Below are 26,936 nucleotides of genomic sequence, written 5' to 3'. Positions count from 1 at the left end.
AATAGAAGGTGAAAATTACATCTGAACAGAGTAAAGTAGACCAGATTTGAGTTGAGATAATGATCATTATACGTTAGACAGGCTACCAGACTACTAGGGAATAAACTATACTCTGTAAATGATAAAACCAGATGATGGCTGATACATGTATAGAAACTGTGAATTTCTTATTATATGGTATTATAGTGTTGAAAAGTAAATCAAGAAGGTGATTAGGATCATTTATCATTCAGTGACATAACTACAAATTTCAGAGCTGACCTAAATAACCTTGAAAGAGCAGCATTGCAGCATTCAAGCAGCTCCTGTTTGGCCTCATTTCCTCAGTGTCTGCCAGCATCAGATTATTCCTGTGCTCTACCCTGGCAATCCGTTCCTTCGTGTCTTCAAGAAGCAGTTGAAGGTCATAATGTGAGTGCAGCCATTTTGATGGATATTTGAATCATCGTTAATCTAGATGGAGTTTATAAATGATTTTGTCCAGGCTTCTGGTCTCTCTTTGTCAGTTCACATATCATCCTGAAAAGCCATCTCAAGTCAAGGCCTTGATCTTTGTAAAAATCTGGTCGGTATGAAACAGGCACACCTCAGACACATTTTAATTCACTTTGTAATTCCAAAACATAACTGTTTTGAAGCTGTAGCATATGTAATTTTTTTTCAAGTTTATGTATGAGGTAATTGAGTGGTCTTCAGCGACATTCTCGGCAAACAAAAAAGAAAACAACCCTGGAAAGCATAAAACTTATGAAATCAGTGTTTATGTAATGCTTTCACGATTACTACATAGTCTGATTTCTTACTTGTATCATCTGAAATAGTCATGCATTAAAAGCATGAATATTTTATATAATGTTTTATTTCTAATTTAATTTTTGTATTTATGTAGTTATATTTTGGTTATATTTCTTCACATTATGAGAAATGCCTGGTGTTATAGCTCTACTCTTGATCAGCAGGGAATCAAGTTAAGGCCAAGGCTCAGATTTAATACCACACTATAACTATAATCTACTTCCAAAATGAAAAATAATATATTTTGGCAGATGCATTTGCAGAAGCTCCTGAGTTACACTGGAATCAAATTGAAACTCAATATCAAGAATGCTATGCCCTTAATAGGAATAAATACAGATATAGACACTCACACAGCAGAGTTCTAATGGCTCAAGATTTCTGCCTAGATTCAGGAAGCTTTGTCATTAAGGCCTCTTCTGAAGGTGATATAAAAATTGTTTTTGCTCATTTCAGACCCCTACTACAAAAGAGTATTTAGATTACAGTTTCATTTGTATATACTGTATCCAAAAATAGTTAATATATAAACAATATATACAGACTCCTTCCTTTTTCCTCATTTTTTTCACTTTGCTCTGTGCTTTTTACTGATTACATTCTTAAGTCTTTTTGGGTGTAATGCTCCTAGCCTGGATTTGGGGATTTGTGCAAACCTGTCAGGGAGGATGAGGTGCATCACCGTATCACTCTTTTAAATTCTCTCCAGAAATATTTATTTGGGTTCTAGTCCATGCTCTGGCTCGGTGACCCAAGGATGTTCACAGATGTGTGTTCTATATATGAAGTCTCAAAGCCACTGCTGTATTGCCTTGGCTGTTTTTTGTGTCATTGGTGTGTTGGAAAGTGATCCTTCACCCCCTTCTAATGTCCTGGGCACTCTTAATCAGGTTTTAAACAAAGGATGTGCCTGTACTTTGATCTGCTTGTCTTTCGCTCAATCCTAACAAGTCTCCCAGTCCCTGGTGCTGAAAAACATCCTAACACAGCATTTTTACCAAGCGTATTAGAGAGTGGGATGAGTGGAAAACGGGCTTTAGCACCACCTTGGGCCACTACGAATACCTTGTAATGCCATAGGGGCTCTTTAGAGCCCCTCTATGTACCAATGTTTCATTAACGATTTCTTAAGGGACATGTTGGGTAAATATGTCATAACGTATATCCATGACATCTTGATTTATTCCCCTTCCCTTGAAGATCATGTCCTACATGTCCACTAGGTCTTGCAAAGAGACCTGCACCACCAGCTGTATGTCAAGGGAGAAAAGTGTGAATTCCATCTGTGCAGTATCTTATTCTTTGGTTATATCATTAGTCCAGTTTGGGTCACCATGGACCAGTATAAAGTAGCAGCTGTAGTAGACTGACCCGCTCCTCGCACTGTCAAAGACCTACAAAGATTTCTAGGCTTTGCCAACTTTTACCGGCGCTTCATCTGGGGCTTCAGCTCAATAGCCCACCAGGGAGAAACTATGAAGTCAGTGACCAAGACCTGTTGGCCGTCAAACTAGCCCTAGAGGAATGGCGACATTGGCGTGAGGGGGCCGCCAAACCTTTTGTAATTTTCAATCATCGTAAGAACCTTGAATACTTGCGCATAGCCAAACGTCTGAATCCTTGACAAACCCACTGGTCCCTATTCTTTTGAGGTTTCCAGTGTACCAGTCTTACTCGTCTGGTCCAAAGAACAAAAAAGCAGATGCAAGCCACTGAGCCCAACAAGAGCAAGGAGGAGTTAATTCTTCCATCTTCCTGAACACGCCCAGACAACAAATTCCTTGTTCATGCCCCCCAAACAATCTCTTCATCCCGGATCGACTTCAAGCTGAGCTTATTTTCTGGGCACACACCGCTATAGCCACTGGCCACCCAGACACCCAGCGAATGTACCATCTGCTGCATGAAAAGTACTGGTGGACACATACGTTCGGACATGTGCATCAGGCAGTGACTTCATGCTCCACATGTGCTCAGGCAAAGGTGCCCCAAACTTTACCAACTGGTAAACTCCTCCCTCTACCCACACCGCAATGGCCCTGGTCACACATTGCCATAGATTTCCTCACAGACTTACCAGAATCACAAGGCAAAACAGCGATCCTAGTAGTGATTGATCGCTTCTCCAAATCCCTACATCTAGTTCCACTTCCCACCATCTCATCTGCTTTTACCACAGCAGAACTTCTCTTTAGCCGTGTATTCAGATATTGTGGTATTTCGGAGGAGAATGTCAACGACTGGGGTTCACAGTTGGTGTGGGCAAGCTTCATGGAGAAACTGGCGGTGACTGTAAATTTAATCTTGGGCTACCACCCACAGGCAAAAGGCCAAGTAGAGCGAGCAAACCAAGAGGTCAGCTGATTTCTCCGCACCTTCTGTGCAGCTAACCCCGATGATTGGTCCCAGTTCCTACCATGGGCAGAAGGGTTGTGGGTTCGAGTCTCAGGTCCGGCAGGGATTGTGGGTGGGGGGAGTGATTGACCAGCGCTCTCTTCCACCCTCAATACCACGACTGAGGTGAGACCCTTGAGCAAGGCACCGAACCCCCAACTCCTCCCCGGGCGCTGCAGCAAAAAAGGCTGCCCACTGCTCCGGGTGTGTGTTCACGGTGTGTGTGTGTGTTCACTACTGTGTGTGTGCACTTGGATGGGTTAAATGCAGAGCACAAATTCCTAGTATGGGTCACCATACTTGGCCACAAGTCACTTCACTTTCACTTTCAAGGCGTACAAAACTGCCTATGCCACTCAGCCACTCATCTCACCCCATTCTAGTGTGTATAAGGCTATCAGCCGCCCTTGTTCCTGTGTCCTAACTCCACTGATTTGCCAGCTGTGGACAATCGGTTCCAGCGAAGCGAACAAGTTTCGGAGAGTACTCACCAATGCCTGGAGGGGATCGCCTGGACCTACAATGCACACGCTAACTGACGTCGCAGTGAACATCCCCGTTACCAATCAGGTGATCATGGTCTGGCTCTCTACCCGGGACCTGAGACAACCCCACACCTGTAAGAAGCTCAGCCCCAGGTAAACTGGCCTATTCAAGACTCTGAGACAGATAAATGAAGTTACCTACAAGCTTGACTTACCTCGTCACAGTCGCATAGCTCCTTCCTTTCATGTCTCCTGACTCAAACCAGTTGTCCCTGGCCCTCTAGCCACAGACGTTCCTCCCAATAACCCCCTGATCCCCTGGATATTGAAGGCCAACCAGCCTAGCTGGTAAGATCTATTCTAAACTCCCGTTGGAGTACCTTGTCGAGTGAGAGGGTTACGGCCCAGAGGAACAATGCTGGATTGTACTGGAGGCATCAAGCCATCCTGAGCGTCCTGGTCCACGGCCTAAGGGGAGGCCCAGGAGGAACTTTGCTCTCAGAGTGAGCCCTTCAGGGGGGACTGTCATATCACAACAAATCAAGGACTCCAACTCCCAGCAGACATCATGGCCTCTTCGGACTACACTCCCCAGATCACTCACATGCTCCCTCATTCACAGTCACCCAGCTTCTAATTGAGCACACCTGTTCACAATTACACACACAAACAGGACACTCTCTATAGAGACTCTCAGTCACATACAGGTTGCAAAGTATGTGCTCAGCTTGTCCTCGTACACCAAGTCTTAGTTTATTGTTGTTTTCCCTGGTTTTTGACACAGCCCCTTTATTGTTTCTGATTTCTGTCTTTCCTAGTTTAGTATGTTTGCTGATCTACCGACCTGTGCCTGTTTCTGGACTTTGATCTTGATTGGTGATTTGGATTTGTTTTTTTTTTTTCATTAAAGCTGCCTTACCTGCAATTGCTTCCGTCTATGCCTCCAGTACATGACAGATACTACAAAAAATGTTAGTGAACCATTTCCAGAGGCAGCCCTGCAAGCCCCAGCCCCATGACACTACTTCTGCCATGCTTGACTGATGAGCTTTTGTGTTTTGGGTTGCAACCAGCTAAATGATATCCCGGCGTCACGACCCCATAAACACGCCTAGCAGCCCAGAGCCGATACTACCACCCACCACCGTACTCGCACCGATCAGGTGGGACATCATGGAGGAGATCCAGTGGGCCCAGGTCAACGAACCCCCACCACCAGCCTGCCCACCCACGAAACTCTTTGTACCTACCTCCCTACGTCCGAGAGTAATGCAATGGGTGTACGAGGCGCCCAGCTCCGGCCACCCCGGTATCCGGCGTACCACAGCCCTGATTTGCAACCGATTTTGGTGGCCCGCACTGGCACAAGATGTAGAGAAGTACATGGGAACCTGCAGTACCTGTGCGCAGTCTCGAACCAGCCGCCAGCTCCCCATGGGTTTGTTAGAATCCCTGCCCATTCCCAGGCGTCCATGGTCTCACATGGCCATAGATTTTGTCACCGATCTCCTTAGTTCGGCAGGATACACCAAGATCCTGGTAGATAAGATAAGATAAGATAAACTTTATTGATCCCACAGTGGGGAAATTCACTTATCAGAGCAGCTCACAGACAGTTAAAGTGCAGGAAGAAAGAAAAGGAAAGAAGAAAGAAAAGTTAAAACTATAACTACATATACACCTTAGGAACCCTAGGAACATACTTAGGAATAATAAAAGAAATAAAATTATATAAAATTTATAAAAAATATTGCACAGATGAATATCACAGTAATGCAGTGTTGTAAGAAATAAAATTATAAAATATTGCACATTTGAACATTACTGTAATGCGGTGTTGTAAAGTCTGACAGCCACTGGAATGAATGACCTGCAGTAGCGCTCCTTCCTACACTAGGGGTGTAGCAGTCTGCTGCTGAAAGAGCTACACAGGGTCACCACAGTCCCATACAGGGGGTGAGAGGTGTTGTTCATAATAGATGTCAGCTTGGCTAACATCCTCCTCTCACCCACCACCTCCACAGAGTCCAGTGGGCAGGACAGAGCTGGCTCTTCTAACCAGCTTGTTCAGTCTCTTCCTGTCCCGCTCTGCACTGCCTCCCACCCAGCAGACTACAGCGTACAGAATTGCGGAGGCCACCACAGTGTCGTAAAATGTCCTTAACAATGTCCTGCACACTCCAAAGGACCCTAGTCTCCTCAGCAGGTGGAGGCGACTCTGGCCCTTCTTGTACAGAGCATCAGTGTTATCCAGCCAGTCCAGTCTGTTGTTTAGGTGGACACCTAGGTACTTGAACCTATCCACCAACTCAATGTCCAAGCCCTGGATGGTAACTGGTATGTGGTGCGGTGTTCTCATTCTCTGGAAGTCAATCACCATCTCCATCATACTGGTGTTCAAGTGCAAGTGGTTACACTCACACCAGTCAACAAAGTCCTTGATGACATCCCTGTATTCCTGTTCATTCCCATCAGATACACATCCAACAATGGCTGTATCATCTGAGAACTTTTGGAGGTGGCAGAAAAGGAACGGGGAGAGTACCATGCCCTGTGGAGCCCCGGTGTTGCAGACCTACCACCTCAGACACACAGTCACGCAACCGTACATACTGTGGTCTGTTGGTTATGTAGTCAATTGTACATGCAGCCAGGTGATCATCCACCCCCGACCGCTCCAGTTTCCCACGCAGCAGTGCTGGCTGTATCGTGTTGAAAGCACTGGAGAAGTCAAAGAATATGACTCTCACAGTGCTCCCGGTGGTCTCCAGGTGAGTCAGTGCCCGGTGCAGCAGGTAGATCACTGCATCGTCCACACCGATGCCAGGCCGATATGCAAACTGCAGTGGGCCGAGCACTGTGCTCACTAAGGAACGGAGGTGACAGAGGATGATCCTCTCAGTGGTCTTCATCAGGTGGGAGGTTAAGGCAACAGGTCTGAAGTGGTTCAGCTCCCTGGGGTATGCAGTCTTTGGTACTGGAACCACACAGGAAGTTTTCCACAGGATTGGGACCGTCTCCAGGCTGAGGCTCAGATTAAACATGTACCTGACCACCCCACATAGCTGGTCCGCACAGTCCCTGAGCAGTCTGGGGCTGATTCCATCTGGCCCTGCAGCCTTCCTTGCCTTTATCTTCCTTAGTTCACACCTCACCTGATTCGTTGTTAAGGAGAAGGAGAGGGGGGTGAGGGAAGACTGAGATGAGTGTACAGGTGTGAAAGCTTGTGAAAGACTGGGGGGGGGCAGTGAGGGGAAGTGTAGTTAGGTGTAAGTGAGATGGAGGTGAAGACAGTCTGGGGGTGGGGGGTGGGAGGGGGTGGGAGAGGAAGTGGGAACAGAGTCAAATCTGTTAAAAAACAGATTTAACTCATTTGCCCAGAGCTGATCACCATTTACTGATCCTCTCCCGCCATACTGACCATGCCCTGAGATGTTTTTCAGTCCTCTCCACACATCACGGACATTGTTCTGCGTTAGCCGCTCCTCCAGTTTCCTCCTGTAGCTGTCCTTACACCGTCTCATCCGTATTTGAGTTCCTTCTGAACTCTCTTAAGCTCCTCTTTGTCCCCTGAAGCAAAAGCCCTTTTCTTCTCATTTAGCAGGTCTTTGAGCTCAGGAGTGACCCAGGGTTTGTTATTAGAGAAACACCGTACCCTTCTGGATGGTACAGTATTCTCCACACAGAAATTTATGTCATCTGTATTGCAGTGGGTGAGACCATCAATGTCCTCGCCATGAGATCTGCAGAGTCTCCCAGTCTGAAGTATCGAAACAGTCTCTCAGTCTCTCACTGGCCTCCTCGGACCAGATCTGCACAGACTTTTTCTGTGGTCGTTCTCTCTTCACCCTGGGTGTGTATTCAGGAAGCAGACGGACGAGGTTGTGATCCGAACGGCCCAGCGGGGGCAGGGGGAAGGAGCTGTATGCGCCCTTTACATTTGCATACAGCAGGTCTAGTGTTTTATTGTCTCTGGTGTGGCATTGAACGTATTGTGTGAATGTGGGAAGAGTGGAAGATAGACAGGCATGGTCGAAGTCACCAGAGATGAGAAGGAGAGACTGCCGGTGGCGAGTCTGTAACTGAGTTACAAGACTGTGTAATAGCTCACACGCAGTGGTGGCATTGGCTGAAGGAGGTACGTACACATTTATTGTGATGACGTGTGAAAACTCACTCGGAAGGTAATATGGCCGAATGCTGACAGTGAGTAACTCAATGTCCTTGGTGCAGGGCTGTTCCTTAACACTGATGTGCGCTGGGTTGCACCACTTCTCGTTTAAAAACACCGCCAGGCCCCCTCCTTTCTTCTTACCGCTCTCCGCAACTTTCCTGTCCGCCCGTACAGTTTTAAAATCATCCAGAGTTACCAGTGAGTCCGATGTGAGATCATTCAGCCACGTCTCAGTAAAAAACATAAGACGGCACTCCCGGTATTCTCTCTGCAGCCAGGCTAGCGCCGTTAGCTCATCCATCTTATTGGAGAGGGAGCGGATGTTTCCCATGATAATAGATGGTAAACATGGTTTATACCTCCATTTCCTCTCCTTGCGTCTCAGTTCTGCTCTGCAGCCTCTTCTCCTTCTCCGTATCTCTGAAGAAATCTCCGGTTTCTGCCCGTAGAGAAGTCCGGCGCTACTTAGAGCTAACAGCTGATCCCGGGTGTAAACAATGGAGCCGTGACTGAAGGGGTCTCCTGAGGCAATTCCAAATAGTCCAAAAAAGAGTACAAGGCATACTGCAAAAGTAGCCAGCTTGGACTCCTTAGTTGTGTTTTTTGCATAGGGGTTTGATAAAGTGCATAAAAATACAAAAAACACGCCAAGAAACATTATAAGAAACCAAAAAAAGCAGAAAGGAAAGCAGAGCTACTGTGACTGGCTGCCACACTTGCGGCACCATCTTGCCATCGACAGGTTCTCTAAGGCCTGCCGACTGGTCCCTCTCAAAGCCCTACCCACAGCCATGGAAACAGCGACGACAGTATTTCACCACATTTTTCGTACCTACGGCCTTCCTGAAGATATCATGTCCGATCGGGGCCCGCAGTTCACATCCAGAGTCTGGAGAGCCTTTTGCACCCATTTAGGGGTCAACATAAGCCTCAGTTCTGGATACCACCCACAGTCTAATGGACAGACCGAGCATTTAAACAAGGAAATCGGCAGGTACCTCCGCTCCTACTGCAGTCGGGAACAACAGCGCTGGAGTGAGTTTCTCCCATGGGCAGAGTATGCCCAAAACTCCCTCATCCACTCATCCACAGGACTCACTCCATTCCAGTGTATTCTGGGGTATCAACCTCCTCTGTTTCCCTGGTCAGGAGAACCTTCTGACGTTCCTGCCGTAGATGACTGGGTCCGCCACAGCCAGGAGGTCTGGGAAAGCACCCATGTCCGCCTGCAATGAGCCATACGACGACAAAGGATACAGGCGGATCGTCGCAGACGCCCACATCCCAGGTTCCAGGTGGGCCAAAGGGTCTGGTTATCGACACAAAATCTCAGAATGAGGCTACCCTGCTGCAAGCTGAGCCCGCGATTCATTGGCCCCTTCCTCATCGTCCGCCAAGTGAACCCGGTGACTTACCAACTGCAACTCCCTGCCTCATATCGAATCTCCCCCACCTTCCACGTGTCCCTGCTCAAACCAGCACGCCCCCGCCTGGACAATTCTACCACAGAGAATGATCCACCGCCACCGCTCGATATTGACGGGGCCCCAGCCTACAGGGTGAGCTCGCTCCTCAACTCTCGCCGCCATGGTAACCGGTTACAGTATCTGGTGGACTGGGAGGGGTACGGACCTGAGGAACGTTCCTGGGTAAATGCGGATGACATCCTGGACCCCTCTTTAGTAGAGGATTTCCATCGCCTCCACCCCAATCGGCCCGCTCCTTGACCCCGGGGCTGTCCACGTCGTAGAACACCAGGAGGTGTTCCTAGAGGGGGGGGCTCTGTAACGTCACCACCGGCACCTGCCCGCCAGAGGGAGCCCTCGCCTGAGTTTTGACGCCACCCTTGAGAAACACTTCCGGGGTTTTCAGGGACATTTAAGCAGCGCGTTCACCACACAAGGACGGGAAGTATTGGTTTCGGGACATTACTGAGCATTTTCTTTTGCCTTGTTTATTGTTTTCTTCATGTGTATGACCCTGGTTTGTTTTTTTGGATTTCTGCCTTTGCCTTGCGATTTTGGTATTGTATTTTCTCTGTGATTGACTTCCTGGTTTTTGAGACTTTGCTCTAGTTTCCTGATTGTGTTTTCTGCCTGCCGTTTCGGATTAGTCTGTTTTCATCTCTGCTGATGGATCCTACACAATCCGCCTCGGACGAGGCCTTAAAGTTGTACTGGTTATACCCAATGCTTTTCCCTCTTTTCACAGATTCAAAATGGCTTGCTTTTCTCCCATAGACAGCTCTCTGGTCTTAATGTTGGTTTATCCTTTTTAACAACAAGTGCAGTCTTCACAGGTGAAACCCAGGGCTCAAACCAAGAGTAGAACATTCTGAACAATTAATTGTTTAAACAATCATTCTAAGAGGGCACACCTGGGCAACAAGAAACCCCTGTCAGTCACATGTTCCAATATTTTTGTTCCCTTGAAAAATGAGTGTGTTCATACTAAATGTTAATACAAAATCAAGATGTAAATATCAAGGAAATGAAAGCTGAAATTCTGATCTATTGTCTCATTCATCATTTGATCTCAGTCCCAAATGTCTTCAGTGTGTACCCAAACCAAAATATTGGCCTGGCATGTTTGGTGTTCACAGTCTTTCCTGCACCAGATTCTCCACTGGGGGTAGAAAGAATAAACAAATGCCTACACTTTAGAACACAAATAAGTCAGTTCTAGAGGCTGCTGTTCATGCCTTATAGGTCATTATCATACTGCTATCATGTGTTCATGATTAGGAAACATGTTTGAGTCACAACCATTGCTTGTTTTAAAAGTTTTTATTGTGTATGGTGCATGTATCTAGATGATGGTGTGTTACAAAATAATATGGCACAAAGTATAATTAAGTATATCACTCACATCTATCTGAATTTGTGTGCTTTAGTGACTTTTCCCAGGTAAACAAGATGCAAGGACTTGAATATATTTGATGCAAATTTATTTATTTAGTTTATGCATGGACATTAACAAGAAACATATTATATGGTTGCTTGTTGGTGCCCGGTGATGTTGGTCTTCATCTTTCATTCAGCCACATCTTTGCTCTAAAAAGTTATATACATTATTATAAAAGTTGGATTTTAAATATGTACAAGGTTTTTATTTAAAAAAAAATTCTACAATTGAAATAAAATTTCATAAAATAGTACATACCTTTCCAACTTCTCTGCTCTTGGCTCTCAGCTTGTTGACCTGGGACTCAGCGATGTCAGCGCGCTCCTGAGCTTCTTCCATCTCATGCTGCACTTTCCTGTACCTCGACAGGTGAGTGTTGGCTTGCTCCTCCTGTGATAGTGATGGACATCATCACAGTTAGTGCTGGTAATACAGAGTATATTTGGACTCAGGCAAGCAAACTGATATACTGGACATAGCGAATGTAGGGTGTAGTCAATCCATTCGGAAACTTACAGCCTCCTCAGCCTGCCTCTTGTAGGTCTTCACTTTCAGCTGCAGTTTGTCCACAAGGTCCTGCAGTCTAATCACATTCTTCTTGTCCTCCTCAGTCTGAAGAGATTAACCTTAATTTAGATTTTATTTTGCTTGCAGTTACATAATCTACATGTACCTAAGTACATGTTATACCTGATAGGTGAGCTCTTTCACTCGTCTTTCATATTTGCGGACACCTTTAACAGATTCAGCACTACGTCTCTGCTCAGATTCAACTTCAGATTCCAGCTCACGCACCTAGAAGAGACATTTCATATTATGATTGTGGGTTAGAGAACAAAGCATCTTATGAATAAACGCATTGTATATTTCTTTTCACAGTATAATGAGTTCAACGTACCCTAGCCTCCAGTTTCTGGAGCTGCTTCTTTCCACCCTTCATGGCAAGACTCTCAGCCTCATCCAGACGGTGCTGCAGATCTTTGATTGTAACCTCAAGGTTCTTCTTCATCCTCTCCAGGTGAGCACTGGTGTCCTGCTCCTTCTTCAGTTCTTCTGCCATCATGGCAGCCTAGTGTATGAGTCATGGAAGTGTCAGGTTTGCTTTTCATGCATTTGTAATGGACATTGGTGCAAAATCTATGTTCTTGAACACTCACATCTGTGATGGCCTTCTTGGCCTTCTCTTCGGCGTTTCTGGCCTCTTGGACAGTATCATCCACCTCACCTTGTATTTGAACCAGGTCAGCCTCAAGCTTCTTCTTGGTGTTGATTAGACTGGTATTCTGTTTTAATGAAACACATGAAAACCATTATTATAATTTACTAAGCAATGTGAAACGGACAGCAACTTTTCACACTGCCACAGCTAACCTGAGAGTGCAGCAGTGCCACACGCTCACTGGCATCAACCAGCTCCTGTTCGGCCACTTTGCGTCCTCTCTCTGTCTGCTCCAGTGCAGTTCTGAGTTCCTCAATCTCTGCCAGCATCAGGTTATTCCTGCGCTCCACCATGGCCACCTGCTCCTTCATGTCTTCCTGTCCTCTGACAGCCTCGTCAAGGTGCACTTGGGCATCCTGATGTAAAAGGAATCATTGTTAATTGATGCCTCAAGATATATTTACCCATAGAAGTGAAAGTTTGGAGGTGCACCTTGAGCTGTCCTTGGACATTCCTGAGCTGTTTCTGGGCCTCAGCAGCCTGGCGGTTGGCATGGCTCAGCTGAATTTCCATCTCATTCAGGTCTCCCTCCATCTTCTTCTTGACCCTCAAAGCATCATTCCTGCTCCTGACCTCAGAGTCCAGAGTGGTCTGCATGGACTCAATCACCCTCTGGCTGCTTCTCTTAATCTGCTCCATCTCCTCATCCTTCTCAGCCACTTTCCTGTCAATCTCACTCTTAACCTGGTTGAGCTCAAGCTGGATACGAAGGATCTTAGATTCCTCATGCTCAAGTGTGCCCTAAAGAAGTATGTTGAAAATTAAGCAATTTGGTGTCAAACGATTCTCGTCTTTACATATGGGCGGTCTATATACAGGCTTACCTCAGCTTCCTCAAGAGCAGTCTGAATTTCTGATTTCTCAGTTTCCACTGTCTTCTTTGCCTTCTCCAGCTCATGGATGGTCTTTCCAGTCTCACCAATCTGTTCAGTCAGGTCAGAAATCTCCTCTGAGGAAAGAAACAAATCCAGTTGAATATGTTTCTTTGGATGCTCAATTCCAGTAAGTTAGTGTACTTTTTAAAGAAAAAAACAAGTGCAGTTATATTTGAGTAACATACGCTGCAGGTTCTTGTTCTCTCTCTTCAGGGTCTCAAGATGGTCCAGAGCTTCCTCATATGAGTTCTTTATCTTAAAGAGTTCAGTGCTGAGAGAGCGAGCTTCTTTCTGAGCTCCCTCCAGTTCAGCCTGGCCTTCCTCATACTTCTGCTTCCATTCTGCCAAGACCTGAAAATGGGGAGGACAGTTACATTCTATTCTAACTTTACAAATCAACATTGCCTAGTAGACCACCTTCAGTTGACAGATGCTAGACCTTATCAAAGTTCCTCTGTTTCTTGTCAAGGTTGGCAGCCAGGGAATTGGCTCTCTCAACATCGATCATGAGGTCCTCCACTTCACCCTGCAGTCTCTGCTTGGTCTTCTCCAGAGAAGCACATTTGGAGTTCACAGCTTCAATGGATTCCTCTGCGTCTTGTAGACGCTGAGCAAGCTTTTTTCTGTGAAAAGAATGTACGATCTTTAGTTTATGTTTGGTTATGTTAACATTCTTTATATATTATAATATTTATATAGGGTTTTTTCGGTCTTGTAATTCCATTTACTTGGCCTCCTCAAGCTCCTCTGTACGCTGAATGGCATCAGTCTCATATTTGGTTCTCCACTGAGCCACCTCACTGTTGGCCTTGGACATTGCACGCTGAAGCTCAGCCTTGGCCTCCTGCTCTTCCTCAAACTGCTCTCTGAGCAGATCGCAGTCATGACGAGCTGATTGGACAGAATGAGCCAGGGCGTTCTTGGCCTAGAATTAGTTAAATCTATTCTTATTAATATGTTCTTACTGGGGTGTTATTTGCATAATGCAAAATTTGCATCAAACTGTCTGTTCTACCTTGACTTCCTCCTCGATTTGCCTCTTGAGTTCCTCAATTTGCTGTGTGTAAGCTTGTTTTCCCCTGGTCAGCTGAGAAACAAGTGCTTCCTTCTCCTCTAGCTGACGGCTAAATTCACCTTAAATGTAATTGTAAATTACGTTACCAGAATTGATCATGTGATTGCATAATTTTCTGGTTTAGTCTGAATTAATTTACCATTCTCAGTCTGAAGGCGTGCTTTTTGTGTGCTGATGTCATTCAGTTGACGAACATGTTCATCACTCTTAGCTTTGAGTTCACCCAGCTGGTCCTCTAGGGTGCGGCACATCTTTTCTAGGTTAGCCTGGGAAAAGAACCACATGCATATAATGCAGATATTTGAATGAAGCAAAATATGCTCTTTCTGTATGTGAGTATACTGACTAAAATTTCTTTAATCTGAATTTTATTTGATTCAAACCTTAAGACACTTCAGGTTTTAAATTAATTTAACAGTGTTGATTATGTCTTGATGTCAAATACCTTTGATTTTGCCACAGCCTCCATGTTACTGGAGAGGTCATCTATCTCCATTTTATATTCGCTCTTTTCCTTCTCCAGCTTCTGTTTGACACGCTGAAGGTTGTCGATCTGCTCTCCAAGCTCAGCAACACTGTCAGCTTGTTTCTTGCGGAGGGCAGCAGCCGTGGCTTCGTGCTGCAGAGTGGACTCTTCCAGATCACGACGCAGTTTCTGGAACTCGGCCTCACGCTTCTTGTTCATCTCGATCTGAGCAGCAGTGGCACCACCAGCCTCCTCTAGCCTCTCACTGATCTCCTCAAGTTCCCTGGAGAGATCAGCTCTCTGCTTCTCAACTTTAGCACGAGCTGCACGCTCAGCCTCAATTTCTTCCTCCAGCTCTTCAATGCGAGCCTGAAAGTTCGATTTTCATACCTTAGACATTCTAATTTTACAGGACAATCCCAATTTTTATTGTTTCTCACAGAAGTACTACCTGGAGTTCTTTAATCTTCTTCTGAAGCTGGGCACCCAGAGACTGTTCATCTTCTATCTTGCTCAGTAGCTGGCTTATTTCAAAGTCCTTCCTATGTGGCAAAAATGACAGATGCAATTACATTTTTAAAGATTTCAGTGCAGTTTGATTTTTTTTATTTGTATCATGAGTTGTTGTATACTTTTTGATCTTCTCATCAGACTGCTGCTTGTCGTTCTCCAGGTCCATTATGGACTCTTGGGCCAGTTTCAAGTCGCCCTCAAGCTTTCTCTTGGCTCTCTCAAGGTCCATACGCAGCTTCTTCTCTTGTTCTAGCGAACCTTCAAGCTATATTTTATAGAAAACCATATCAATACTCCTGACTATGATGACTGCTAAACCTTTTAAATATTAAATAATAATTTAAATATTGTACAAATATTTACATCATCGACTTGTTGCTCAAGCTTGGTCTTTGATTTGGTCAGAGTATTGACTTTGTCTTCCTCTGCCTGGAGATCATCCAGAGTCTGCTGGTGTGCCTCTTGGAGGGCTTTCTTCTCCTTAGTGAGCTTGGCAATGCTCTCATCTAGAGATGCCATCTCCTCGGTGAGGTTCTTGACCTGTGCAAAAGAATTTCAGATCAGTGTATTTCTAGGTAAATACCTGGTACCTTTTGTTTTGTTTTTGTGAGTAATAGGATATACCTTTACCTGCACATTTAGCATGGAAGATACGCACTCTAGTACCTCTAGTAGGTATATTTTAAATCTCAGTTACTACCCCTTCACTTGGTAATACCACTCCGATCCACAACAGTGGAGTGTGAAAGATTTAACCATAGTCACAGTCTGGATTTTAGTCACTGAGTCCACACAAGTATGGAGTATAGCACCTGTTAAATTACAGTGCATTGCAACACACACACACCTTGTTCTCAGTGGCATGTTTCTCCTTTTCCACTTTGGCCAAGGTGAGCTCCAAATCATCAATGTCCTTCTTCAGCTCAGAGCACTCATCCTCCAGTTTCCTCTTCTTTGCAGTCAGCTCAGCATTTATTTCCTCCTCATCCTCCAGTCTTTCATTTGACTCTTTGAGTTTAGCTTCAAGCTGGATCTTGCTCTTGATGAGCCCCTCACACCTTTCCTCGGCATCAGCAAGGTTTTCTGTTTCCTGTTGAATCAGATAGCTTATTATTATGATTTTATTTTTTCTATTCTACAGAGACATACTAACAAGACTTGAAATACTTACAGCTGTTACTTGCAGTTGCAGGTCATTTTTCTCCTGTAGCAGAGACACCATCTTCTCCTCAAGCTCTTTCTTTCTGGCCAGTGCCTTTGCCAAGTCCTCCTTCATTTTCTCAAAGTTCTCCTTCATGGCAGCCATTTCCTTCTCTGTCTCTGCACTCTTGAGAAGAGGCTTGATCTTGAAGTACAGCTTCATCCATGGCCAGTGTTTCACATTCATGAATGAGCGGATGTTATATTGGATGGAATAGATGGATTCCCTGGAATTTGAGTTCAGCTCAATTTACAGTGAAATTAAATTGCATGTGGTATTTGTATTTTTTCCTTTTTAACAAAATTGAATATACCTCCTCTCCATCATTTTGACAAACTCCCTCCGCATGAGGTAGCCACGGCACAAAGCCTGAGTCATGGTCACCAGATTTGCTAGCTTTTCATCTCGCATCTCCTCAAGGGTACCCAGCAGACCGGCTTTGAAGAACACCTACCAAGATTAGATATAGAACTATAAAACTACATCAAACTACATCATGTTTACTGGATATTTACATTTTTTAATTCATTTATTTTATTCAATATTATTAAATTATTGTAAACAATTATTTCAGATCATGCATCAAAACTTGTTCACTCAAATTTCCGGTAAAGTTCTACAACTAGGTTGAAAATTAGATATCATCCTGTGAAAATCCTGTCTGAAGGACAAACAATCTTAAGTCACTGTTTGTCCTTCATGTGTGTTTTATACTGTATTATACTCTGTTCTTAGAAGTCAGATTTCATGGGTACCTTGGTGTGTCCAAACTTATACTGGGTGTGGTCGACATCAATAGAGCCCAAGAGTTTCTCTGAAGCTTTCTTGTTGTCAATGAATTGGCCTTCTGGGATGACACTGGCATTCAAGACTTTATACCTGTTTTCAAATAGTTAAATTGTATAGGTAATAAATCAATTAATTCTTAATCCTTTAAAAAATATCACAAATGTTGAAATGCCGTGACTAAATAAATGACCTCTGCTTGAAGTCACCATAGAGGATTCTGCTGGGGAATCCCTTTCTGCAGATTCTGATACCCTCCAGCACACCATTACACCTCAACTGGTGGATGACCAGGTAGTTCTCCATCAGACCTAGGGTTTCCAGTGTAACGGTATAATATTAGTATCAAGTCTTACAGTCAGGGACATTCACATATTTTTTTTTTGTGTTTTATTAATAAAAATCTTGGAAAATAAGAACACCACCCACCTGGAGTCTTGGACTCATTTGGAATCAAGCAACGCACAAAGTCTTACAGTCAGGGACATTCACATATTTTTTTTTTTGTGTTTTATTAATAAAAATCTTGGAAAATAAGAACACCACCCACCTGGAGTCTTGGACTCATTTGGAATCAAGCAACGCACAAAGTGAGGGTGGGTGCTCCTCAAGTTGGTCATCAGCTTGCCCAAGTTCTCCTGTGAGTATTGCAGTTAGCAGTTTAGCAACAACTACAACAACAACAGCAATCATAATAATAATAATAATAACAATAGCCTGTTGACACCTAAACTGTAATAGAGTAAACCAGTATACATTCAGTCATTTTAATCTTTGCATAAATTCTGTGCAAGAATGCTGAACTATATGGTGGATGCAAAACACATGGTTGGGAAACAATTATAAAATTACACGTTACAGATTTTAAAACGTCAAAATGAATTGTGAGGATGGACGGAGTTCAGATGGGAATCCAAATAATATTTTTGAAGCAGAATAATGAGGCCTTCCTAAATACACAAGCAAAGGAATTGTAAACTCTGGTATGATGTGAAACTGATGTTGGTTACACTCTGACAGGACTCTTACATCTCTTATGGCAGCTTTGACAGATGAGTATATATGTAAAATGTGGACTCTTCAAGTGGAATGCATTCATTTAACCTTTGCATGTTAACATAGTTTCTGTTAAACTGGTCTCACCCTGAACAGAGCAGAGACAGTCTGGAAGGAACCACCCTTCTTCTTGCCTTTCTTTCCACCACTTTCAGCTGTTGACAAATAAAAATTAGTCAGTTATTGTTTCTCTTATCCTACTATACTCTTCCTTTCACAGTCCAGAAGCATCTTAATTACTGAATGTAAAAAGTCTGATTATCAGCTTAATCTGTGCTTGTATAATGAGAGTTATTAACCTGATCAATGTTAAGCTTACCCTCAGCAGAGGCATGGGCTAAATAAAGGTGGGACAACAGTTTATTTGCTGCCTTCTGGTACAGCTGCACAACAGAGTCGTTCAGTGGGTCCTTGTTCTTGTCCAACCATCCACTAATGTTGTAGTCCACAGTGCCGGCGTAGTGCACCAGGGAGAAGTGAGCCTCAGCTTTGCCTTTGGCAGGCTTTGGCTTCTGGAAGCAGGCACATTTTCCAAGATGCTGGTCATGAAGCTTGTTCTTGAAGGTCATGTCTGTAGCCTTGGGGAACATGCACTCCTCTTCAAGGATGGAGAAGATGCCCATTGGCTGTTGGTGACAGATTTTTCATGAGTGATCACTGCTGTATTATTGTTGAAAATCTTATTTTGTTGATAACGTTGATGGTATTACTGACCCCATAATAACTTACCTTCTCAATAAGCTCAATGCAGGTAGCCAAGTCCATACCAAAGTCAATGAACTCCCACTCAATACCTTCTTTCTTGTACTCCTCTTGTTCCAGCACGAACATGTGGTGGTTGAAAAACTGTTGCAGTTTCTCATTTGTGAAGTTAATGCAGAGCTGCTCCAAGCTGTTGAACTGTTACAGTAGATTAATATATTAGACATTGCCAAAGTATTGTAAAAACCAACAGAACTCCCATCATACCGAAAAACAATTACTTACATCAAAGATCTCAAATCCAGCGATGTCCAGCACACCAATGAAGAACTGTCTTTGTTGCTTTGTGTCCAACATCTCATTGATACGGATGACCATCCACAAGAACATTTTCTCATAGATGGACTTGCAAAGGGCCATGACAGAGTTGTTCACCTGAAAATATTATACATTGAGTTTTAGTCATTTGGGGATAAGGCGAACTTTAATTCTGTCTTCTGACAGTAAATAATGAGACATTACCTGAGGTACAGTCTGGCCTTTGGTCACAAACTCGTTTCCGACCTTGACTCTGGGGTAGCACAAAGCTTTCAGCATGTCAGCTGAGTTCAGGCCCAGAAGGTAGGCGATTTTATCGGCCACTGAATTCAAGAAAGCCATGTTAGTCATTAAAAATTCAGGTTACTTGTTCTAAATAAATCTTGTGAATGTTTTTTAAATGTACCCTCAGTGCCATCAGGCTCAGCCTGCTCCTCCCTCTGCTTCTGCTTGAACTTCATGTTGCCATGATGCATCACAGCACCGGTCAGCTTGTAGATGTTAATTTTCTCATCAGCGGTGAAGCCGAGGATGTCGATGGCCGTCTATGGTGGAAAGTAGTAGAGGGACAAATTTAGAACAAGTTACATTTTTTAATTCCTTAAAAGGTTTTAAAAATTCTGCTTACATCTGTGGCAATAAACTCCTCCACATCGTTGATGCTCTTGACTGTGATTTCACCCTGGCTGATCATAGGGTAGTCATAGGGGTTGGTGGTGATGAGCAGTGCCTCTGTGTTGGACAAATATTTAATCAAAAAATTTTAATTAATTAATTTGTTTTTTGTTAGTTCTTTCTTTTGTCATTCATTCATTCATTAGTTGACCTGCTGAATATTGTAGCTAATGTAAAAAGACCCAGTAGTATTATGAATTTGAAGTTTCCTTACCAAGCAGCTCTGGCTTGTGTCCAGTCATGAGCTGGTAGAAAATGTGGTAGCTTCTCTCAGCAGACAGCTGGAAAGTGACTCTTGACTTTTCCAGCAGATCTGTTAATTTTTTTTAATAATGCATTCAGTATTCTATTTGCAGAAAGATGTTTTTAATGGGTTTATTTCAAATGCACGATATAACGTAAGTTTCAGTTGTTCTGTACAGGTGTGTGGATAATCTTGGTCGTTTGATTCCAGTGCAGATTTCTTCACAAATGTTTAGTCATGCTTATAGGAGTGTGCACATCAACCAACTGACACAAGGAATTCATGCAGCTGCATACAAGAATTAATGACAAAAACTTACAGGTTTCAATATCAGCTGAGGCCAGCTTGCCAGTTTGCCCAAAATGAATTCTGATGAATTTACCCTAAAAGTTAAAAGCATTGCAGATTACAGCAATGTACTTTTATATGTTTTTAATTCAGGCTTATTGTGTCTTAAGAAAGGTTACAAGAGCTTATGTGTATACTTACAAAACGAGAGGAGTTGTCATTCCTCACGGTCTTGGCATTACCGTAAGCTTCCAGCAGGGGGTTGGCTGCAACAATTTGGTCTTCCAGTGACCCCTAGCAACAGTAGCAGATGTTTATAACCGAAACCTGACAGATACGCTAATAGATGCTGCATGTAGTAAAACAATTCACTTACCTGCATTTTGCCAGGTGTAGGCTCTGCCTTCTTCCCTGAAGACATGCCAACCATCGCAAAGTACTGAATGACACGTTTTGTGTTCACAGTCTTTCCTGCACCAGATTCTCCACTGGGGGTAAAATGAGAAAGCAATGGTCCGTACTTTAGAAAACAAAAAGTGCCTCAGCACTTCCAAATTGTACAGAAAAAAGGTGAATTTCATGTAAAAGTAAAAGCGAAGGGCAAAGTAAAATAGAACTTCTTTCAAATATGAGCTATAGTACCTTTTAAATAATTAGGACTACCATGTACTTTATTTGCAAGTTTGTAACTAAGGAACACCAGGGTAAGTTTGAACTTACGTAATCAGGACAGACTGGTTTTCGCGATCTAAAAGGATAAAGAGAATTGTTGCATCATTTATGTACCCATTTAATAGATCATTTTTGAAAGTAAACCTACCAACATCTTTTATTTAGTTAAAGTGGTTGGACAATATCATACCAGTGAGCATGAACTGATAGGCGTTATCAGAGATGGAGAAGATGTGAGGTGGGGCTTCAATCCTCTTTTTGCCTCTGTACCCAGCCACAACTACTGCGTCGTACACTGGGAGCCACTTGTAGGGGTTCACAGTGACGCAGAACAACCCTGAGTAGGTCTGAAGGAGAGTCAAATTAAATTTTCATTGATTTGTGTCAGCATACTCTCTTGTGTTTCTTTTTATAGTTGAGTGATTCTTACATAGATCATCCATGCTGCGTAACGCTCTTTGAGGTTAAACAGCACAGCAGGTTCATTGAGGTGGGTCATCATGGCCATGTCTTCAATTTTGTCAAACTTTGGAGGATTCATAGGATGGACTTCATCTTCCTTGACTGTGACACTCTGTGGAATGAAAGTATATGATATATTGCAGAACAGCACACTTTGTTCTAGCATAATTATAGACTCATTCACCCTCTGTGAGCTTAAATACTCTACATAGCCATGCATAGTTGAATTAAAGGGTTAATTCAGTCTGATACTTGTCACTTACTTTTCCATCCAGAGTCTCGACAGTGGCTTTGCCACCTTCTTTACTCTTCAGTGTACCTTTGACGTACATTTCAGCGGCATCGGTCACATATACTGCAGTTTTGGCATCAAAAGGTCTGTTCTGAGCCTCAATCCTCTCCCTTTCCGGCTTCCGGAGGTAGATGGCCGCCTTGCCGAAACACTCCATTTCTCCATCCCCCATGGTGGCAAGTTTCTGGGGAATCAAACCATACTTCTAATTCAGATAGTATGCTCACTTGAGATACTTCATGTTACCTATATCTGTACTGAACAGCAGTATAATATATGCACAGTTTTCACACCATCAGTGAATTTTCTAGATTTCAATTAAAATCTTTACTGAATCTTGACATTAACTTAATATTATTATGCTGTTTTCAACCATCTTTCAACAGAAGCATTCTCATGTACATGATATTTGTAATGCCTTACCTTAGCTGATTACTAATATAGAAATTAAAGGCAGAACAGGACTGGCACGTGTTGGATACTGTAAAAAATAGAAGAGAGTTTAGAGAGTGTCTGAAATTTAAATTACAATTAGATATATTATCAAAATTTTCCAATAACTGTAAAAAAGTATTAAAAAATATTTTAAAGTATGATTAGCATAATCACACATAATCTCTCACCTTTGCAGGGTGCTTGGGGTAGCCTCAGTCCTTGAAGGACAGTCTTATATAGCCATATTAATGTTCACTCAGCAGAACCAACCAGCTAAGTTTGGTCATGGATTCAACCATGATGTATTTCTTCCCTAAGTGGACATCGAGTGTGATGTGTGTTTGTGTATCATATTCTATTATGAAATAGTAGTCTTCTGTGGAATGGTTACTGCAGTGCTTCATTTCTTATATTGTTAATATTTGTGAAATTATTTTTTTCTTTGACGTGATTTCGATTAAATCAGGTAATAAATACTCTTTCGTTTTGATACTATTAAGTAATTTAAGTTGGCCTATGTAATTAAAATTTCACATATTTAAATGCATAGATCAACCTCAATGTTAAAATTTTTTTTCAAATTTTGTTTAAAATTTTGAATGATGGATGTGTGTGGCCGCTTGCATGTCCAAGTAGAATCTTCAGGCACTGTTATTTTTAAGTTTGTTAGGCTATGCTACACAATGTTAAAATGATTCTAAGGTCACAAGAAGATGCTTTTTAATGAGTTTGGCACTGAAGAACGCCAAGATCAGGTTTATCACCGGTGTCCTGTTGCAGAGGCACAGCGATCTTTTCATGTTATAAATATTTTTTACAAGGCACAAGTATCAGTCCTCTACGGAAACTGGCAATATCATGTGTCCTTTGTAAACTGCCAAAACGATTCAATTCCAAGTTCCAGGTCTAAATACAGAAGCAAAATGAATCATGCTTTATTAGACTTTCTCCCTACCTATTCTATGCTGCCCACAGATGCAGAAATTTAGCAATATTTGTACATGTACAGATATGCCAACAAAGTGCTTGAATATTTCATTTAGTTTTTTTCTTTCATTCATGTTCAGTAAGTGCTTTATCCTTATCTATCCCAGGAGCACTAGAGACGAGGCTGTAATGCACCCTGTATCAGACACACATTCAAACACTACATTTCCCACTAGGAGCAAGTTGCCAAATCACCTCACTATTTTCAGAAATCCGAAGATCTGTTTCCAATACCATATTCTAACATGTAGTATTAAATGAAAGTTAATATGCCCTTGGCAGATAATTACTAGGCAATAAAAGGAGGTTGTTGCCAGTGATGAACTGAATTCATAAATTTAATTTCTGAAACCCTATCTTAGCTTAACCTTCTTATTAGGATTTAATGCGGATATAGAAACCACATCAGCTGTGGTCTCAGGACTTAAGAATTTTAGTCCCCTACTGAAGTGTGTATAAAAGAGTTTAGCCAGACTCCTTAAAACTTTCCCAGATGCTCTCAGGCAGTCTCTGAGTAAGTCCTGTTTGAGTTCAAATTTACCTAATTTTTGGTGGATTCAGTATAATATGGGGATTTTAGGTTCAGAGTAAAGGCTTATGGCTTCATGGGCTTATGGGCTTATGGTCAGTTATATTATATCTCTATAAATTTTGTGCATGGATTATACCACTTTTATAGCACATTAGCTAATGCAGTTTGATAGCTGTCCCTTTGTAGTTTTAATTTGAGTAACATAATATTTATTGTGGTAAAGTCATATTTTGAAAATTGTAAACATATTTAAGTATTTTAAAATGTAAACCTACATACATTTATGTATAAAATTCAAATCTCAGGATTTTTTTTAAACACCTATGTTTCAGAATGTTCTTAAAGTGGAACAGCTAATTTCCAAGATCTTGATAATTAATATTGATATATTGGTGTGTTGGGCATTGGGCAATAGTTTTAGAACTGAAATGTCTCCATGATGACTCAGTGGGTTACAAATGATCATCTTAAATGCCTGTCTAAATGTTCACTTGGATGAAAGTCCTCTTCTGCACACTGCAGCTGTAGCATCACACCACATTCGCCTTTTTTATTTTTAGCACTGTGAATGCAAGTCCTATCTGAAAGCTATCCTCTGTTCTTGTAGTGCATCATGCGTCGGTGTAGGTATGAAATTTAACAGATGTAGTTGAAATTGCATGTCTTAGCAGAAACTCGTATCATCAGTAGGAAGCTATATATTGTAATTCATATTGAATTTATATTGTGCTTTGTCTTTTCATCTTTCTAGCTCTTGGTTCTGAACATTGATTCATTACTCAGCACTGTCCCTTGAACTGGTACCAAAAAATCACCTTTGCTGCATCTCACCGGGTAAGTGATGTCATATTTTCTCTCATAAAATTTATTTTAACTGTTAATTCTCATAAACTGTATAATTCTCCTTGTTTAAAAACTTTACACAACATGGCAGTTTGCAGGTGATTATCTAATTTTCAAAATATAAGTATTCTATTAAGACAGCTGCTGTAAAACAGAGGACCTTTATTGATTATTATTATTATTATTATTATTATTATTTTAAAAGCTTGATTATTGATTATTATTATTACTTTGATTAAAAGATTGATTATTGATACCCTGCTTTGTAACTCTGTCTATGGAAGTTAACTGTGTGGCAAGAAAATCACATACAGCTTCATAGTGTTGGATGTGCCTTTTGAGAATCAACTCCTTGCTGTCTGTAGCAAATGACTCCAGAGACAGGATGTATGTGCAATGTACCTTCGCTAAACATAGATTCCAGTACACAATCCAAAGGTGAAAATGACATCTGAACAGAGTAAAATAGACTGGATTTGAGATGAGATAATAATCACTATACATTAGACAGGCTACCAGACTACTAGGGAATAAACTATACTCTGTAAATGATCAATATGTATAGAAACCGTGAATTCCTTATTATATGGTATTATAATGTTGAAAAGTAAATCAAGAAGGTGATTAGGATCATTTACCAAGCAGTGACATGACTGCAAATTTCAGAGTTGATTTCAGAGTGACTTAAATAACCTTAAACATGCAGCATTGCCACATACTGTCTGGCATCAAGCAACTCCTGTTTGGTCTCTTTTCCTCAGTTTTTGCCAGCATCTGGTCTGTATGAAACAACAGACACATCTCAGACTCATTTCAATTCACTTTGTAATTCCAAATCATAACCAATTTGAAGTTGTAGCATATGTAATTTTTTAATTTTTTAAAAGTTTATGTATGAGGTAATTGAGTGGTCTTCAGTGGCATTCTCGGAAAACAAAAAACAAAGCAACCCTGGAAAGCATAAAACTTATGAAATCAGAAATAAGTGAAATCATCAATTATGTGATCTGAAATAGGTATGCATTAAAAGCACAAATCTTTTATATGATGTTTTATTTCTAATTTTTATATTTTGGTTATATTTTAGTTATATTTCTTCAAATTATGAGAAATGTCTGGTCTTATAGCTCTACTCTTGATCAGCAGGGAATCAAGTTAAGGCTCAGGCTCAGATTTAATACCACACTATAACTATGATCTACTTCCAAAATGAAAAATAATATATTTTGGCAGATGCATTTGCAGAAGCTCCTGAGTTACACTGGAATCAAATTGAAACTCAATATCAAGAATGCTATGCCCTTAATAGGAATAAATACAGATATAGATACTCACACAGCAGAGTTCTCATGGCTCAAGATTTCTGCCTAGATTCAGGAAGCTTTGTCATTAAGGCCTCTTCTGAAGGTGATATAAAAATTGTTTTTGTTCATTTCAGACCCCTACTACAAATTAGTGTTTAGATTACAGTTTCATTTGTATATACTGTATCCAAAAATAGTTAATATATAAACAATATATACAGACTCATTCCTTTTTTTTGTCTTTTTGGGTATAATTGTCTTTTTTGGGTATAATGCTCCTAGCCTGGATTTGGGGATTTGTGCATACCTGTCAGGGAGGATGAGGTGTATCACTGTATCGCTCTTTTAAATTCTCTCCAGAAATATTTATTTGGGTTCTAGTCACCCAAAGATGTTCACAGATGTGTGTTCTATATATGAAGTCTCAAAGCCACTGCTGTATTGCCTTGGCTGTTTTTTGTGTCATTGGTGTGTTGGAAAGTGATCCTTCACTCCATTCTAATGTCCTGGGCACTCTTAATCAGGTTTTAAACAAAGGATGTGCCTGTACTTTGATCTGCTCATCTTTCACACAATCGTAACAAGTCTCCCAGTCCCTGCTGCTGAAAAACATCCTAACACAGCATTTTTACCAAGCTGGACCTTCAAAATGCTTACAACCTGGTGCGTATTAGAGAGGGGGATGAGTGGAAAACGGGCTTTAGCACCACCTCGGGCCACTACCTTGTAATGCCATATGGGCTCTCTAGAGCCCCCCTGTGTTCCAATGTTTCATTAATGATGTCTTACGGGACATGTTGGGTAAATATGTCATAACGTATATGTAGTGTATTGGCTAGAACTCAGGAATATATATTAGTTGGCCACTCTTTGTATTGGTACTGAGTTAGTGTTTTGTTGGCCATCCTTCTTCTTGTAAGTCTCCGGCTTCATCACTGCAGACAGTTCAGTAAAGAAAATAAGAAGAAATGCCCGCCCGTGTTTAGACTCTTTATTGAGTTTTTATCACACAACAAACACAACAATTGGCGACGAGGTTTACACGGACATGATAAAGACGCTGAAGCGCTTTTCCTAGTTTTTTTTTTTGGACTGGGCGTTTTTTTCTGGGAAAAGTAGGAAGAAAAGCAGCCTTGAACAGGGGGAGGACAGTGCAACTGTGCAAAGATGGCTGGTTACATTGGAAAACTTGACGCTTTTGACAGTGGGACGGATGATTGGACAATGTATTGTGAACGA

The 26,936-nt window shown here is 42.0% G+C and overlaps 1 protein-coding gene and 1 long non-coding RNA gene across 5 annotated transcripts in view; one reads left to right on the top strand and one right to left on the bottom strand.

Annotated features, from left to right (window-relative positions):
• Positions 1-26,936, top strand: part of LOC117599904 (uncharacterized) — a 95,947-nt gene that overhangs the window by 1,946 nt on the left and 67,065 nt on the right. For 3 of the 4 annotated variants that reach the window (XR_008300597.1, XR_008300594.1, XR_008300596.1), the window contains exons 1-2: positions 22,299-23,532; positions 24,302-24,384. This is a non-coding gene — a long non-coding RNA (uncharacterized LOC117599904). Of the gene's footprint in view, positions 1-327; positions 412-22,298; positions 23,533-24,301; positions 24,385-26,936 lie in introns of those variants that run through there. The other variant, XR_008300595.1, reaches the window with a different exon arrangement.
• Positions 10,779-21,780, bottom strand: LOC117599896 (myosin heavy chain, fast skeletal muscle). Its single transcript, XM_034314216.2, has 39 exons — positions 21,568-21,780; positions 21,273-21,416; positions 21,033-21,189; positions 20,891-20,918; positions 20,547-20,658; positions 20,372-20,464; positions 20,202-20,265; positions 19,853-19,951; positions 19,592-19,695; positions 19,370-19,508; positions 19,168-19,286; positions 18,931-19,080; positions 18,673-18,843; positions 18,263-18,569; positions 18,031-18,098; positions 17,438-17,525; positions 17,081-17,198; positions 16,857-16,980; positions 16,415-16,551; positions 16,072-16,327; positions 15,748-15,990; positions 15,264-15,440; positions 15,020-15,165; positions 14,839-14,929; positions 14,367-14,756; positions 14,061-14,187; positions 13,862-13,980; positions 13,575-13,771; positions 13,286-13,469; positions 13,032-13,197; positions 12,796-12,920; positions 12,404-12,712; positions 12,124-12,327; positions 11,910-12,035; positions 11,651-11,821; positions 11,443-11,547; positions 11,269-11,364; positions 11,011-11,142; positions 10,779-10,901 (listed from the first exon to the last, which is right to left on the bottom strand). Exons 1-39 carry the CDS (start codon positions 21,766-21,768, stop codon positions 10,881-10,883), a joined length of 5,808 nt encoding a protein of 1,935 aa, XP_034170107.1. The 5' UTR covers positions 21,769-21,780; the 3' UTR covers positions 10,779-10,880.

Source organism: Pangasianodon hypophthalmus, chromosome 20 (genome assembly GCF_027358585.1).
Source record: "Pangasianodon hypophthalmus isolate fPanHyp1 chromosome 20, fPanHyp1.pri, whole genome shotgun sequence".
Classification (NCBI taxonomy): domain Eukaryota; kingdom Metazoa; phylum Chordata; class Actinopteri; order Siluriformes; family Pangasiidae; genus Pangasianodon; species Pangasianodon hypophthalmus.
The sequence above is the reverse complement of the archived record's forward strand: the minus strand, read 5'-3'. Positions and strand labels throughout refer to the sequence as shown.